General features: G+C 45.7%; 1 protein-coding gene across 2 annotated transcripts in view; it reads left to right on the top strand.

The window, feature by feature from the left end:
* Positions 1-16,731, top strand: part of rad51 (RAD51 recombinase) — a 123,402-nt gene that overhangs the window by 820 nt on the left and 105,851 nt on the right. For both annotated transcript variants that reach the window (XM_070878794.1, XM_070878793.1), the window contains exon 2: positions 10,216-10,313. In XM_070878794.1, the coding sequence (XP_070734895.1) occupies positions 10,233-10,313 (81 nt within the window). In that variant the 5' untranslated portion in view covers positions 10,216-10,232. The remainder of the gene's footprint in view (positions 1-10,215; positions 10,314-16,731) is intronic.

Below are 16,731 nucleotides of genomic sequence, written 5' to 3'. Positions count from 1 at the left end.
TCCTTGTCTGTTTTCATGCAAAGCAGGGGTGTCAAACTCAGTTTACGTGGTGTCTAATTTGACCTGATGCTTGCCGCAGGCCTCTTTCAGCAAAAGTTATTTGGATACACTGGGGTTGAAATTAGTATATGTTTGCCAGTTTTTTGGGCATAGAATGAGTGCAATATACACCACTTTCTGGGTGCAAGGTCCTGCACTTAATCTACAGTGCATTTTGGTGCTTGCTGATTTTAGGCATCGCCTGTGACTGCTTGAAATCAGTATTGGATTAATTTAAATATGCAAATAAGGCTCCTGCCTTTATTTCATGGCCATTCTGCAAAATGTGTGAAAAACTAGATTGAACATGTGCTGTGCAAGCTCCAACTCGTTTTTCCAGTGGCTTAACCGGCAATCCGTAAAGGCACCGCTGATGTTGTATTTGACAACCTTGGTATTGTTTGATCCCAAGATGAGCTTCCGACAACATATCCGCTCCATCACCAAGACTGCCGACTTTCACCTTGTAACATTGCCCTATCTCCCTCAGCTCATCTGCTGCTGAAACCCTCATCCATACTTTTGTTACCCTAGACTTGACTATTCCAATGCACTCCTGGCCGGCCTCCTATCTTCCACCCGACAAAAAAAACTTGTGCTCATTCAAAATTCTGCTGCCCGTATCTTAACTCACGCCAAGTCTTGTTCACCTACCACCACTGTGGTTGCTGATCTAAACCAGCTCCCGGTCTGACAATGTCTCAATTTTAAAATCCTCACCCTTGTTTTCAAATCACTCAATGGCCTCACCTCCTCCCAGCCCCACAAGCCTTTGTGATCACTGCGCTCTTCCAATTCTGGCTTCTTGCGTATCCCTGATTGTAATTGCTCCATCATTGGCGACCCAGCTTTCTGCTGCCTTAACCCAAGATGCTTAAGAGATTAGAATTAGAGCAATGCAGATATGAGGTTTGTGGGGCTGAAGGAAATTAGAGATGGGGAGGGTGAGGCCAAGAAGGGATTGAAAACACGGATGAGAATTTACAATTGAAGCGTTGCTTAACCGAGAGTCAATGTAGGTCAGCAAGTACAGTGGTGATAGGTGAACGGGACTTGGTGCAAGTTAGGGTACGGGCAGCGGAATAGGCAAGTCTAGAGATAACTAAAGCATGAACGAGGGTTTCAGCAGCAGATAAGCTGAGGCAGGGGCAGAATTGAACGATGTTCCAGAGGTGGAAATAGGCAGTCTTAGAGATGGCATAGATGTGTGGTTGAAAGTTCATCTCTGGGTCATGTATGACACCAAGGCTGTGAACAGTCTGGTTCACCCTCAAGCAATGGGCAGGGAGAGTCATGGAGTCGGTGTCTGGAAAAATGCAAATGTGACGCCTCTATTTCAGAAAAGAGGGAGACAGAAAACAGGAAGCCAAAGACCAGTTAGTCTAACATCTGTCATTGGGAAAATGCAGGAGTCCATCATTAAGAAAGTAGTAGCAGAACATTTAGAAAATCATAATGCGGCCAATCAGAGTCCGCGTGGTTTTATGAAAGAGAAATAATGTTTGACAAATTTGCTGGAGTTCTTTGAGGATGTAATGATCTGGGTGGATAAAGGGGAACCAGTAGATGTTGTGTATTTGGATTTCCAGAAAGCACTTAAGGTGCCACATAACAGGACAGTGCACAAGATAAGAGTTCACTGGGTTGGGGGTAAAAAATTAGCATGGATATCATCATCATAGGCAGTCCCTCGGAGTCCTGGAGGATTGGCTAACTAACAGAAAAGAGAGTCGGGATAAATGGATCATTATCAGGTTGGCAAACTGTAACTAGTGGGGTGCCACAGGGATCAGTGCTGGGGCCTCAACAATTTACAATCTATGTTAATGACTTGGCTGAAGGGACCGAGTGTAATGTAGCCAAATTTGCTGATGATACAAAGCAAATTGTGAGGAGGATGCAAATAATCTGCAAAGGGATAGGCTAAGTGAGTGTGCAAAAACTTGGCAGATGGAGTATAATGTGGAAACATAAAAAAGCAAATTATTATTTAAATAGGGAGAGATTACAAAATGCAGCAGTGCAGAGGGATCTGGGAGTCCTTGTACGTGAAACACAAAAAGTTAGCATGTTGGTACAGCAAATAATTAGGAAGGCAAATAGAATGTTGGCCCTCATTGCAAGGGGAGATGGAGTATAAAAGTAGGCAAGTCCTGCTACAACTGTACAGGGTGTTGGTAAGACCACACCTGCAGTACTGAGTACAGTTTTGGTCTCCTTATTTAAGGAGGGATATACTTGCATTGGAGGCAGTTCAGAGAAGGTTCACAAGGTTGATTCCTGAGATGAAGGGATTGTCATATGAAGAAAGGTTGAGCAGGTTGGAGTTTAGAAGACTGCGAGGTGTTCTTATTGAAACAGATAAGATTCTGAGGGGATTTAAAACTGAACTGAGGAGAAATTTCTTCTGAGGGTTGTGAATCTTTGGAATTCTGTACCCCAGAAAGCTGTGGAAGCTGGGTCATTGAATATATTTAAGGTGGAGATACAGATTTTTGAACGATAAGGGAGTCGAGGGTTATGGGAAGCAGGCAGGGAAGTGGAGTTGAGGCTAGGATCAGATCAGCCATGATCTTATTGAATGGCGGAGCAGGCTTGAGGGACCAAATAGAAACATAGAAAATAGGTGCAGGAGTAGGCCATTCAACACTTCGAGACTGCACCACCATTCAATAAGATCATGGCTGATCATTCACCTCAATGCTCCTTTCTTGCTTTCTCTCCATACCCCTTGATCCCTTTAGCCATAAGGGCCATATCTAACTCCCTCTTGAATATATCTAACAAACTGGCATTAACAACTCTCTGCGGTAGAGAATTCCACAGGTTCACAACTCTCTGAATGAAGAAGTTTCTCCTTATCTCGGTCCTAAATGGCTTACCCCTTATCCTTAGACTGTGACCCCTGGTTCTGGACTTCCCCAATATCGGGTACATTCTTCCTGCATCTATCCTGTCCAGTCCCATCAGAATTTTATATGTTTCTATGAGATCCCCTCTCATTCTTCTAAACTCCAGTGAATACAGGCCCAGTCGATCCAGTCTCTCCTCATATGTCAGTCCTGCCATCCTGGGAATCAGTCTGGTGAACCTCCGCTGCACTCCCTCAATAGCAAGAACGTCCTTCCTCAGATTAGGAGACCAAAACTGAACACACTATTCCAGGTGAGGCCTCACCAAGGCCCTGTACAACTGCAGTAAGACCTCCCTGCTCCTATTCTCAAATCTCCTAGCTATGAAGGCCAACATACCATTTGCTGCCTTCACTGCCTGCAATCAACTTTCAATGACTGATGCACCATGACACCCAGGTCTCGTTGCACCTCCCCTTTTCCTAATCTGCCACCATTCAGATAATATTCTGCCTTTGTGTTTTTGCCACCAAAGTGGATAACCTCACATTTATCCACATTATACTGCATCTGCCATGCATTTGCCCACTCGCCTAACCTATCCAAGTCACCCTGCAGCCTCTTCGCATCCTACTCACAGCTCTCACCACCACCCAGCTTAGTGTCATCTGCAAACTTGGAGATATTACACTCAATTCCTTCATCTAAATTATTGACATATATTGTAAATAGCTGGGGTCCCAGCACTGAGCCCTGCGGCACCCCACTAGTCACTGCCTGCCATTCTGAAAAAGACCTGTTTATCCCGACTCTCTGCTTCCTGTCTGCCAACCAGTTCTCTATTCACGTCAGTACATTACCCCCAATACCATGTGCTTTAATTTTGCACAACAATCTCTTTTGTGTGGGACCTTGTCAAAAGCTTTTTGAAAGTCCAAATACACCACATCCACTGGTTCTTCTTTGTCCACTCTACTCGTTATATCCTCAGAATTTTAGAAGATTTGTCAAACATGATTTCCCTTTCATAAATCCATGCTGACATGAACCGATCCTGTCAGTGCTTTCTGAATGCGCTGCTATTTCATCTTTAATAATTGATTCCAACATTTTCCCCACTACCGATGTCCGACTATAATTCCCTGTTTTCTCTCCTTCCTTTTTTAAAAAGTGTGTTACATTAGCTACCCTCCAGTCCATAGGAACTGATCCAGAGTCGATAGACTGTTGGAAAATGATCACCAATGCATCCACTATTTCTAAGACCACTTCCTTAACTATTCTGGGATGCAGCCTATCAAGCCCTGGGGATTTATCGGCCTTTAATCCCATCAATTTCTCTAACACAATTTCCTGACTAATAAAGATTTCCTTCAGTTCCTCCTCGCTAGATCCTCGGTCCCCTAGTATTTCCGGAAGGTTATTCGTTGTGTCTTCCTTCGTGAAGACAGAGCCAAAGTATTTGTTCAATTGGTCTGCCATTTCTCTGTTCCCCAATGTAAATGCACCTGATTCTGACTGCAAGGGACCTACGTTTGTCTTCACTAATCTCTTTTCTTCACATATCTATAGAAGCTTTTGCAGTCAGTTTATATGTTCCCAGCAAGCTTCCTCTATTTTCCACCTCCTAATTAAACAGTTTGTCCTCCTCTGCTGGATTCTAAATTTTTCCCAGTCCTCAGGTTTGCTGCTTTTTCTGGCCAATTTATATGCCTCTTCCTTGGATTTAACACTATCCCTAATTTCTCTTCTTAGCCACAGTTGAGCCACCATCCCTGTTTTATTTTTACTCCAGACAGGGATGTACAATTGTTGAACTTCATCCATGTGATATTTAAATGTCTGCCATTGCCTATCCACCGTCAACCCTTTAAGTATCATTCGCCAGTCTAATCTAGCCAATTCACGTCTCATACCATCGAAGTTACCTTTCCTTAAGTTCAGGACCCTAGTCTCTGAATTAACTGTGTCACTCTCCATCTACCATATTCTGGTCACTCTTCCCCAAGGGGCCTCGCACAACAAGATTGCTAATTAGTCCTTTCTCATTACACATCACCCAGTCGAGGATGGCCAGCTCTCTAGTTCGTTCCTCGACATATTGGTCTAGAAAACCATCCCTAATACACGCCAGGAAATCTTCCTCCACCGTATTGCTACCAGTTTGGTTAGCCCAATTTTTATGTAGATTAAAGTCGCCCATGATAACTACTGTACTTTTATTGCACGCATCCCTAATTTCTTGTTTGATGCTGTCCCAACCTCACTACTACTGTTTCGTGGTCTGTACACAACTCCCACTATCGTTTTCTGCCTTTTGGTATTCTGCAGCTCTACCCATACAGATTCCACATCATCCAAGCTAATGTCCTTCTTTACTATTGCATTAATTTCCTCTTTAGCCAGCAACGCTACCCCACCTCCTTTTCCTTTCTGTCTATCCTTCCTGAATATTGAAGACCCCTGGATGTTGAGTTCCCAGCTTTGGTCACCCTGGAGCCATGTCTTCGTAATCACAATTATATCATATTCGTTAATAGCTGACTACTGCACCTATTTCTTAAGTTCTTGTGTCCAGGGAATGGAGTTTGTAGTGGGGCCCGAAGCCAATAGCGTTGGTCTTCCCAATATTTAGATGGAGGAAATTTCTGCTCATCCAGGACTGGATGTCTGATGAGCAGTCTGACCATTGAGAGACAGTGGAGGGATCGAGAGAGGTGGTGGTGAGTTAGAGCTGAGTGTCGTTAGCTTGCATGTGGAAACTTGCGCTATGTTTCTGGATGATGTAATCGAGGGGCAGCATGTGGATCAGAAACCTCTCCGATGTTCTTCAATATGAGAGTCAGTGCTTCATGAATCTCTGAATTTCTGTAAACTGAATAAATCATTTTCTTTTTCCTCTCTAAGTTAGGACAGTGGTTTAAAATTAGTTTAGTTAATAGTCTAATAAATAGAGACACGCCAGAGCACCTCAGTCCCGTCGAATGCACATACTGTGCCATGTGGGAAGTCCAGGCTGCTTCTTGTGTTCTGGATAACCACATGTGTAGGATGTGTTGTCAGCTGGAGGAGTTCGGTGTCTGGCTTTCACAGCTTGAGCAGTGGCTGATGTCATTGCAGTGCATCCGCAAGGCTGAGATCTACGTGGATGGCACGTTTCAGGAGGTGGTCACGCTGCAGCTTAAGAGTTTGCAGCCAGAGAGGAAATTGGTGACTGGCAGACAGGCAAGGAGGACCAGGTAGATAGTGCCTGAGTGCAAGAGAATTCAGTTCTGAATAATGGTAAGGGCAATGGTTCCTCTGGGAAGTACAGCCAGAGCCAAGTGCGCAGCACCATGAGTGGTTGCAGGACATTCTGAGGGGGGAGGGTGAACAACCAGAGGTCATTGTCCATATCGGTGTAGAAATGACATGGGTAGAAAGCGGGTTAAGGTCCTGCAGGCATATTTTAGGGAGCTTGGAAAGAGAATAATAAACAGGTCCTCAAAGATAGTAATCGCCTGATTAGTCCCAATGTCATGCGCAAGTGAGTACAGAAATGGGAGGATGGAGCAGAAGAATGTGTGGCTGGCGAAATGGGGCAGGAGGGAGGGCTTTAGATTCCTGAGGCATTGGACTGGTTCTGGGGGCAAGGTGGGACCTGTATAACCTGGCCAGGTTGCACCTCAACGAGGACAGGACCAACGAGGACAGTGGTGGCAGGGGATGCTGGTGGGGATATTTGCTAGTGCTGTTGCTGTTTAACCTAGCTTGGTAGGGTGATGGGAACCTGAGCATAGATTCAGAAGGGAGAGAAGCAAAGCTGGAAATGAAAGGCAGAAAATTAGTTAGCAAGTTTGGAAGGCAGAGGAAACAAAGGTTAGAAAATGGACAACAAAGGAGTTTGGCAGTGCTTAATGGTATATATTTCAATGCAAGGAGTCTAGTGAATAGGCAGAGCTGAGGGCACAGATAGACACATGGAAGTATGATATAGCTATTACTGAAACATGGCTGAATGAATGGCCGGAATGGCACCTCAACATTCCAGTTTACAGGGTTTTCAGATGAGATAGAGAGGGGGATAAAAAAGGAGGTGTTGCAATATTGCTTGAACAAAACAATTACAGCTGCGAGGAGGAATGATATGTTAGAAGGATCATCAAATGAGGCCATATGAGTTGAACTGAAGAACAACAAAGGAGCAATCACACTGCTGGGAGTGTACTGTAGATCCCCAAATAGTCAGAGTGGGATAGAAGAGCAAATATGTGGGCACATTTCTGAAGTGCAAAAACAAAAGGGGATTTCAACTACCCGAATATTAACTGGGATAGAATCAATGCAAAAGGTATAGAGGGTGCAGAATTCTTAATATATTCAGGAGAACATTTTTAGCTAGTATGTAGTAAACCCAACAAGGAGGCAGTTCTGGATGTAGTTTTAGGGAATGAAGTTGGGTAGGTGGAAAGGGCATAATTGGGAGAGCATTTTGGTGGCAGTGATCATAATTCAGTTAGATTTAGCATAGTTATGGAAAAGGACAAAGATAGACCGGGAGCAAAAAGGCCAATTTTTACAAAGCTGAAATGTGATTTAGCAAAAGTGGACTGGAGACGACTACTTGTAAATCAGTGTCCGATCAGTGGGAGGCATTCGAGGAGATGGCGGCGAGGGTTCAGAGCAAATATGTTTCCACAAAGAAAGCTCTCAAATCTAGCACTCCCTGGATGTCAAGGGGAATGCAAGGTAGAATAAGGCAAAAAAGAGAAGGTACCGAGAGCTAAATACTGCAGAAAGCCTAGAGGAGTACAGAAAGTGCAGCGGTGAAATTAAAACCAATTAGGAAAGCCAAAAGGGGGCATGAAAAAATATTGGCTAGGAAAATCCAAAGATGTTTTATAAATACATCATCATCATAGGCAGTCTCTCGAAATCGAGGAAGACTTGCTTCCACTCTAAAAGTGAGTTCTTAGGTGACTGAACAGTCCAATACGGGAATTACAGTCTCTGTCACAGGTGGGATAGACAGTCGTTGAAGGAAAGGAAAAGGTTGGTGGGGAGTCTGGTGTGCCATACGCTCCTTCCGCTGCCTGCGCTTGCTTTCTGCATGCTCTCAGCGACGAGACTCGAGGTGCTCAGCGTCCTCCTGGATGCTTTTCCTCCATTTAGTGCGGTCTTTGGCCAGGGACTCCCAGGCCTCAGTGGGGATGTTGCATTTTTATCAAGGAGGCTTTGAGGGTGTCCTTGAAACATTTCCTCTGCCCACCTGGGGCTCACTTGCCATGTAGGAGTTCCGAGTAGAGCGCTTGCTTTGGGAGTCATGTTCAGGCATGCGAATAATGTGGCCCGCCCAACAGAGCTGGCCGAGTGTGGTCAGTGCTTCGATGCTGGGGATGTTGGCCTGATCGAGTGCACTAACATTGGTGCGTCTATCCTCCCAGGGGATTTGTAGGATCTTGCGGAGACATCGTTGGTATTCCTCCAGTGATTTGAGGTGTCTACTGTATATGGTCCACGTCTCTGAGACATACAGGAGGGCCCCACCAGCGACGTCCTGGTCTTTGCTCCCCCCGGCTGCTGATCCCACTCAACAGCGGAGTCTCTGTCGAGCACATGGTGTGCACAATGGCTGTGGCCACTCTGACCTGTTTGACCATTCCTCCTTCCACAAAATGGACCTCTGACCTATCCCAATGCCTGCCCTCAGCCAGGCCTTGATTTTCTCACCACCTCACCGAAGGCGCTGCTCAGCGCCGAGCTTATGGCTCGCATCTTGCCGTAAGCAACTAGGTTCATACAGTAGTGCCTGGTCTCCAGTTGTCTTGGACCCCCTTGCCACTGGACCAAGACCTTGCTCTGCTAAGCCCGTATGATAGCTGGTGTGCAACGGCTACCTCACGTTAAAAGAACTCGTGCACAGGCATCTTCCACCCTTCAAAATGAAGTTCAGGACCTGGAACGTCCGGACCCTCCTGGACAACTCCAAAAGTGACGGACTGGATCGCCGCACCGCCGTAGTTACCCGCGAACTTAGATGCTTCGATGTCGACATCGCCGCCCTAAGCGAGACCCGCCGGGCAGGGAAAGGCCAGCTCAAGGAACAAGGTGGAGCTTGCACCTTCTGGAAAGGCAGACCAGAGGAAGAACGCCGCCTCCATGGAGTCAATTTCGGCATCAAGAACGAGCTGGTCGATCGCCTCAGAGACTCCCCCTGTGGGATTAGCGAACGTCTCATGACTTTCCGACTCTCCCTATCCCAGGACCAGTGCGCCACAGTTATCAATGCGTACACCCCAACACTCGACACAACAGATGAGGCCAAAGAGGGATTTTACTCCAGCCTCGAACAATCCCTGCCCCCGTCAGTATGGACGACAGACTGATCCTCCTCGGCGACTTCAGCGCCAGGGTCGGTAACGACTCATTCCTCTGGGGCGGCGTGATCGGCAGAGAAGGGGTAGGGAAAATCAACTCCAGTGGTACCCTGCTCCTGACAAAATGCCCAGAACATGACCTTGTCATAAATATATGAAGAGCAAGAGGATAACTAAAGAAAAGTAGGGCTTAATTGAGACCAAAACGGTAATTTGTGTGTTGAGGCGGAAGATGTTGGTATGGTTCTTAATGAATACCTTGCATCTGTCTTCACAAAAAAGAGGGACGATGTAAACATTGTAGTTAAGCAGGATGAGTGTGAAATATTAGATGAGATAAACACAGTGAGAGAGGAAATATTAAAGGGTTTAGCATCTTTGAAAGTAGATAAATTGGCAGCTCCGGATGAAGAGCAAGGAAAGTGGGATTAGGCTGAATTTTCAGCCGATACAGACACAATGGATCGAATGGCCCAATTCTCTCCTGTAAATTACTATGATTCTGCTTTGCTAATATCAAAGTTTTAAGGCATGCACAGCTTGTGTTTCAATTTGGGCACGATCTTGTTAGTGACCTCCCTGTGAGGACTTACAAGAAGTAATGATGTAGCATTTTTTATAATCTCCTCCACATTTTTAATTTCCAGTGAGCCTCTTGGGGTTTTGATATCTCCCTGACTACCTTTCATGTCATGATGCGGTGCAGTGAAATTACTAATTAAGTCCAAAGTATATTATTTGTATTGGGTAGGTCGAGTAGTGGTATGTCTATTACATTAATAACTCATTTTACTTGAGATTGCTTATAATACTCCCACTACTTTCTCTTTTTTTTAATCAATCAGTTTTGTGTTTAAAGGAAACTTAATTTGGTACAGTGCATTGTTTGTGGAAACAATTTGATTGGACAGAACTGCTGAAATGTCTCCAAAATCCTTTCGTCAGTTATAATTTTATTTCATTTTCAGTTTCTTAAAGTTCCAAAATGGCAATGCAAACACGAACTGAGGAGAATGCTACCGTGGAAGAGGAAAGCTTTGGGCCACAAGCTATATCTCGTTTGGAGGTAATTTTTTTTTTGTAATAATCTGGAGATTGTTAGAAGGAACTTAAATTTGTGACTCTTTTTTTTCTATCCCATGTACATCAGTTGCATTTCTCTTTGTAGTTCTCTAATTGGTTGGGTCTGTTTTAATCGTGGATCTGATCCAATTCTTCAGTCAGTATTCTCTTTTTAAAAAAAAAAAAATTCGTTCCGGAATGTGGGCGCTGCGGACAAGGTCATCATTTATTGCCCATCTCTAATTGCCTTTGAGAAGGTGGTGGTGAGCGGCCACCTTGAACCACTGCAGTCCTTGTGGTGAAGGTACTCTCTCAAAGCTGTTTGGGAGGGAGTTCCAGGATTTTGACCCAGCGACGATGAAGGAATGGCTATGTATTTCCAAGTCAGGATGGTGTGTAACTTGGAGGGAAACTTGCAGGTGCTGGTGTTCCCATGCACCTGCTGCCCTTAACCTTCTAGGTGGCAGAGGTCGCAGGTTTGGTAGGTGCTGTCGAAGAAGCTGTGGCGAGTTGCTGCCGTGATCCTAATCAGTGGATCCATTACAGATCCAATCCGGACCTGGGTCAAACAGGGCTGCGTCATTGCTCCAATCCTTTTCTCAATCTTCCTCGCCGCCTTGCTCCACGTCACAATCAGCAAGCTCCCCACTGGAGTGGAACTAAACTACAGAACCAGTGGGAAGCTGTTTAACCTACGCCACCTCCAGGCCAGGTCCAAAATCACCCCAACCCGTCGTTGAGCTGCAGTATGCGGATATGCGCAGATGCAGGCGTCATTCAGAGGCTTGAACTCCAGGATATAGTCCATGTATTCATATGAAAGCATAGGTCTTACGCTTAACATCTGTACGACAAAGGTTCTCCTCCAGCTTGTCACCGCCGCACAGTACTGCCTTCCAATCATCAAGATCCATAGCACTGCCCTGGACAACGTGGACCATTTCCCATATCTCGGGAGCCTCTTATCAACAAAGGCAGACATTGATGCGGAGATTCAACAGCGCCTCCAGTGCAGCCGTCGGCCGTCTGAGGAAAAGCGTATTTGAAGACCAGGCCCTCAAATCTACCACCAAGCTCATGGACATAAGAACACATAAGAACATAATATAAGAATTAGGAACAGGAGTAGGCCATCTAGCCCCTCGAGACTGCTTCGCCATTCAAAAGATCATGGCTGATTTGGCCGTGGACTCAGCTCCACTTACCCGCCCGCTCCCCATAACCCTTAATTCCCTTATTGGTTAAAAATCTATCTGTCTGTGATTTGAATACATTCAATGAGCTAGCCTCAACTGCTTCCTTGGGCAGAGAATTCCACAGATTCACAACCCTCTGGGAGAAGAAATTCCTTCTCAACTCGGTTTTAAATTGGCTCCCCCGTATTTTGAGGCTGTGCCCCCTAGTTCTAGACTCCCCGACCAGTGGAAACAACCTCTGCCTCTATCTTGTCAATCCCTTTCATTATTTTAAATGTTTCTATAAGATCACCCCTCATTCTTCTGAACTCCAACGAGTAAAGACCCAGTCTACTCAATCTATCATCATAAGGTAACCCTCTCATCTCCGGAATCAGCCGAGTGAATCGTCTCTGTACCCCCTCCAAAGCTAGTATATCCTTCCTTAAGAAAAGTGACCAAAACTGCACGCAGTGCTTCAGGTGCGGCCTCACCAATACCCTGTACAGTTGCAGCAGGACCTCCCTGCTTTTGTACTCCATCCCTCTCGCAATGAAGGCCAACATTCCATTCGCCTTCCTGATTACCTGCTGCACCTGCAAACTAACTTTTTGGGATTCATGCACAAGAACCCCCAGGTCCCTCTGCACCACAGCATGTTGTAATTTCTCCCCATTCAAATAATATACTCTTTTACTGTTTTTTTTCCCCAAGGTGGATGACCTCACATTTTCCGACGTTGTATTCCATCTGCCAAACCTTGGCCCATTCGCTTAACCTATCTAAATCTCTTTGCAGCCTCTCTGTGTCCTCTACACAACCTGCTTTCCCACTAATCTTAGTGTCATCTGCAAATTTTGTTACACTACACTCTGTCCCCTCTTCCAGGTCATCTATGTATATTGTAAACAGTTGTGGTCCCAGCACCAATCCCTGTGGCACACCACTAACCACCGATTTCCAATCTGAAAAGGACACATTTATCCCGACTCTCTGCTTTCTGTTAGCCAGCCAATTCTCGATCCATGCTAATACATTTCCTCTGACTCCGCGTACCTTTATCTTCTGCAGTAACCTTTTGTCTGGCACCTTATCAAATGCCTTTTGGAAATCTAAATACACCACATCCATCGGTACACCTCTATCCACCATGCTCGTTATATCCTCAAAGAATTCCACCAAATTAGTTAAACATGATTTCCCCTTCATGAATCCATGTTGCGTCTGCTTGATTGCACTATTCCTATCTAGATGTCCCGCTATTTCTTCCTTAATGATAGCTTCAAGCATTTTCCCCACTACAGATGTTAAACTAACCGGCCTATAGTTACCTGCCTTTTGTCTGCCCCCTTTTTTAAACAGAGGCGTTACATTAGCTGCTTTCCAATCCGCTGGTACCTCCCCAGAGTCCAGAGAATTTTGGTAGATTATAACGAATGCATCTGCTGTAATTTCCGCCATCTCTTTTAATACCCTGGGATGCATTTCATTAGGACCTTGGGACTTGTCTATCTTGAGTCCCATTAGCCTGTACTATCTCCCTAGTGATTGTCTCAAGGTCCTCCCTTCCCACATTCCCGTGACCAGCAATTTTTGGCATGGTTTTTGTGTCTTCCACTGTGAAGACCGAAGCACAATAATTGTTTAAGGTCTCAGCCATTTCCACATTTGCCATTATTAAATCCCCCTTCTCATCTTCTAATGGACCAACATTTACTTTAGTCACTCTTTTCCGTTTTATATATCGGTAAAAGCTTTTACTATCTGTTTTTATATTTTGCGCAAGTTTACTTTCGTAATCTATCTTTCCTTTCTTTATTGCTTTCTTAGACATTCTTTGCTGTTTAAAATTTTCCCAATCTGCTAGTTTCCCACTAACCTTGGCCACCTTATATGCATTGGTTTTTAATTTGATACTCTCCTTTATTTCCTTGGTTATCCACGGCTGGTTATCCCTTCTCTTACCGTCCTTTTTCACTGGAATATATTTTTGTTGAGCACTATGAAAGAGCTCCTTAAAAGTCCTCCACTGTTCCTCAGTTGTGCCACCGTTTAGTCTGTGTTCCCAGTCTACTTTAGCTAACTCTGCCCTCATCCCACTGTAGTCCCCTTTGTTTAAGCATAGTACGCTCGTTTGAGACACTACTTCCTCACCCTCAATCTGTATTACAAATTCAACCATACTGTGATCACTCATTCCGAGAGGATCTTTTACTAGGAGATCGTTTATTATTCCTGTCTCATTACACAGGACCAGATCTAAGATAGCTTGCTCCCTTGTAGGTTCTGTAACATACTGTTCTAAGAAACAAACCCGTATGCATTCTATGAATTCCTCCTGCGGGCTACCCCGTGCGATTTGATTTGACCAGTTGATACAGGGCTGTAGTAATACCTGCCCTCCTGTATGGATCTGAGGCATGGGCAATGTATAGAAGGCACCTCAAGTCGCTGGAGATATATCACCAACGATGTCTCCGCAAGATCCTGCAAATCCCCTGGGAGGACAGGCGCACCAACATCAGTGTCCTCGACCAGGCTAACATCCCCAGTATTGAAGCACTGACGCACTCTTATCAGCTTCGCTGGGCAGGCCACATAGTTCACATGGCAGATATGAGACTCTCTAAGCAAATGCGTTATGTGGAGCTCTGTCATGGTAAACGAGCCAAAGGAGGACAGCGGAAACTTTATAAGGACACCCTCAAAGCCTCCCTGGTAAAGTGCGACATCACCACTGACACCTGGGAAACCCTGGCCGAAGACCGCCTGAGGTGGAGAAAGTACATCCGGGAGAGCGTTGAGCTCTTCGAGTCTCAACGCAAAGAGCATGAAGAGGCCAAGCGCAGGCAGTGGAAGGAGCGCACGGCAAACCAGCCCCACTGACCCCTTCCCTCGACTAATGTCTGTCCCACCTGTAACAGGGTCTGTGGCTCTCGTATCGGTCTGTTCAGCCATCAAAGAACTCACTTTGGGAAGCAAGTTCTCCTTGATCCGAGGGACTGCCTATGATGATGATGGTAGAGGTCACGGGTTTGGGAGGTTCTGCTGAAGAAGCTGTGGCAAGTTGCTGCAGTGCATCTTATAGATGGTACACACTGCAGCCATGCGGTGGTGGTGGAGGCAGTGAATGTTTAAGGTGGTGGATGGGGTGCCAATCAAGCGGACTGCATTGTCCTGGATGATGTCGAGCTTCTTGAGTGTTGCTGGAACTGCAATTATCCAGGCTGTGAAAAGTATTCCATCACACTCCTGACTTGTGCCTTGTAGATGGTGGAAAGGCTTTGGGGAGTCAGGAGGTGAAACTCTCGCCGCAGAATACCCAGCTCTGACTTGCTGTAGCACAGTATTTATGTGGCTAGTCCAGTTAAGTTTCTGTTTAATACTGATCCCAAGGATGTTGATGGTGGGGGATTCGGCGATGATCATGCCGTTGAATGTCATGGGCGATGGTTAGATTCTCTATTGTTGGAGATAATCATTGCCTGGCACTTGAGTAGGGGGCGGAATGTTACTTGCCACTTACCAGCCCAAGCCTGAATGTTATCCAGGTCTTGCTGCATGCTGGCATAGACTGCTTCATTATCTGATGAGTTGTGAATGGAACTGAACACTGTGCAATCATCAGCTAACGTTCCCATTTCTGACCTTATGGTGGGATGATCATTGATGAAGCAGCTGAAGATGTTTGGCCTAAGACACTGCCCGGAGGAACTCCTGCAGTGATGTCCTGGGGCAGAGATGTTTGGCCTCCAGCAACCACAACCATCTTCCTTTTGTGCTAGGTGTGACTCCAGCCAGTGGACAGTTTTCCACCTCATTCCAATTGACTTCAATTTTAGTGGGACTCGGTCAAATGCTGCCTTGATGGCAAGGGCAGTCACTCTCTCCTCGCCTCTGGAATTCAGCTCCTTTGTCCACATTTGGACTAAGGCTATAATGAGGTCTAGAGCCGAGTGGTTGTGGTGGAACCCAAACTGAACATCGATGAGCAGGTTATTGGTGGTTAAGTGCCGCTTGATAGCACCGTCAACGACACCTTCCATCACTTTGCTGATGGTTGAGAGTAGACTGATGGGTGGTAATTGGCCGTATTGGATTTATCCTGCTTTTTGTGGATAGGACGTACCTGGGCAGTTTTCCACATTGTCTGGTAGGTATCAGTGTTGTAACAGGAACAGTATGGCTAGAGGTGCATCTAATTTTTGAGCACAAGTCTCAGCACGTCAATCAGGATGTTATCGGGGCCCATAGCCTTTGCTGTATCCAATGCGCTTGTCCGTTTCTTGATATCATGTGGAGTGAATCGGATTGGTTGAAGACTGGGTTTTGTGATGGTGGGAACCTCGGGAAGGAGCTGAGATGGATCATCCACTCGACACGTCTGGCTGAAGAAAGTTGCGAAAGCTTCAACCTTGTCTTTTGCACTCATGTGCTGGGCTCTGCCATCATTTAGGATGAGGATGTACATGGAGCCTCCTCCTCCCGTTAGTTTTATTGTCCACCACCATTCACAACTGGATGTGGCAGATCTGCAGAGCTTTGATCTGATGGGATTGCTTGGCTCTGTCTATAGTATACTGCTTCTGCTGTTTAGCATGCATGCAGTTCTGTGTTGTAGCTTCCCTGGGTTGGCACCTTTTATTTTTTAGGTGCACCTGGTTCTGTTCCTGGCATGCTCTTCTACCATCCTCATTGAACCAGGGTTGGTCCCCTGGCTTGATGGCAAAGGGAGATTGAGGGATATACCGGGTCATAAGGTTACAGATTGTGGTGGAATACAATTCTGCTGATGGGCCATAGCACCTCATGGATGCTCAGATTTGAGCTGCTAGATCTGTTCTGAATCTATCCCATTTAGCAGGGTAGTAGTGCCACACAACACGATGGAGGGTGTCCTCATTGTGAAGATAGGACTTCGTCTCCAAAATGACTACGGTGGCGACTGTTACAAATACTGTCATGGATAGATGCATTGCGACAGGTTGATTGGTGAGGACGAGGTTCAGTAGATTTTTTCCTTGTGTTGGTTCTGTCACCATCTGCCGCAGGCCCAGTATGGCAGCTATGTCCTTCAGGACTCGGCCAGCTCAGTCATTATTGGTGCTACTGAGCCACGCTTGGTGATGGACATTGATGTCTCTCATCCAGAGTAATTTCTGTGCCCATGCAATTCTCAGTGCTTCTGCCAAGTGGTGTTCAACATGGAGTACTGATTCATCAGCTGAGGGAGGGTGGTAGGTGGTA

The sequence above is a fragment of the Pristiophorus japonicus genome, chromosome 4 (assembly GCF_044704955.1).
Source record: "Pristiophorus japonicus isolate sPriJap1 chromosome 4, sPriJap1.hap1, whole genome shotgun sequence".
NCBI classification, from domain to species: Eukaryota; Metazoa; Chordata; class Chondrichthyes; family Pristiophoridae; genus Pristiophorus; species Pristiophorus japonicus.
Note: the sequence above shows the minus strand (reverse complement) of the source record. Positions and strands in the feature narration are given on the sequence as shown.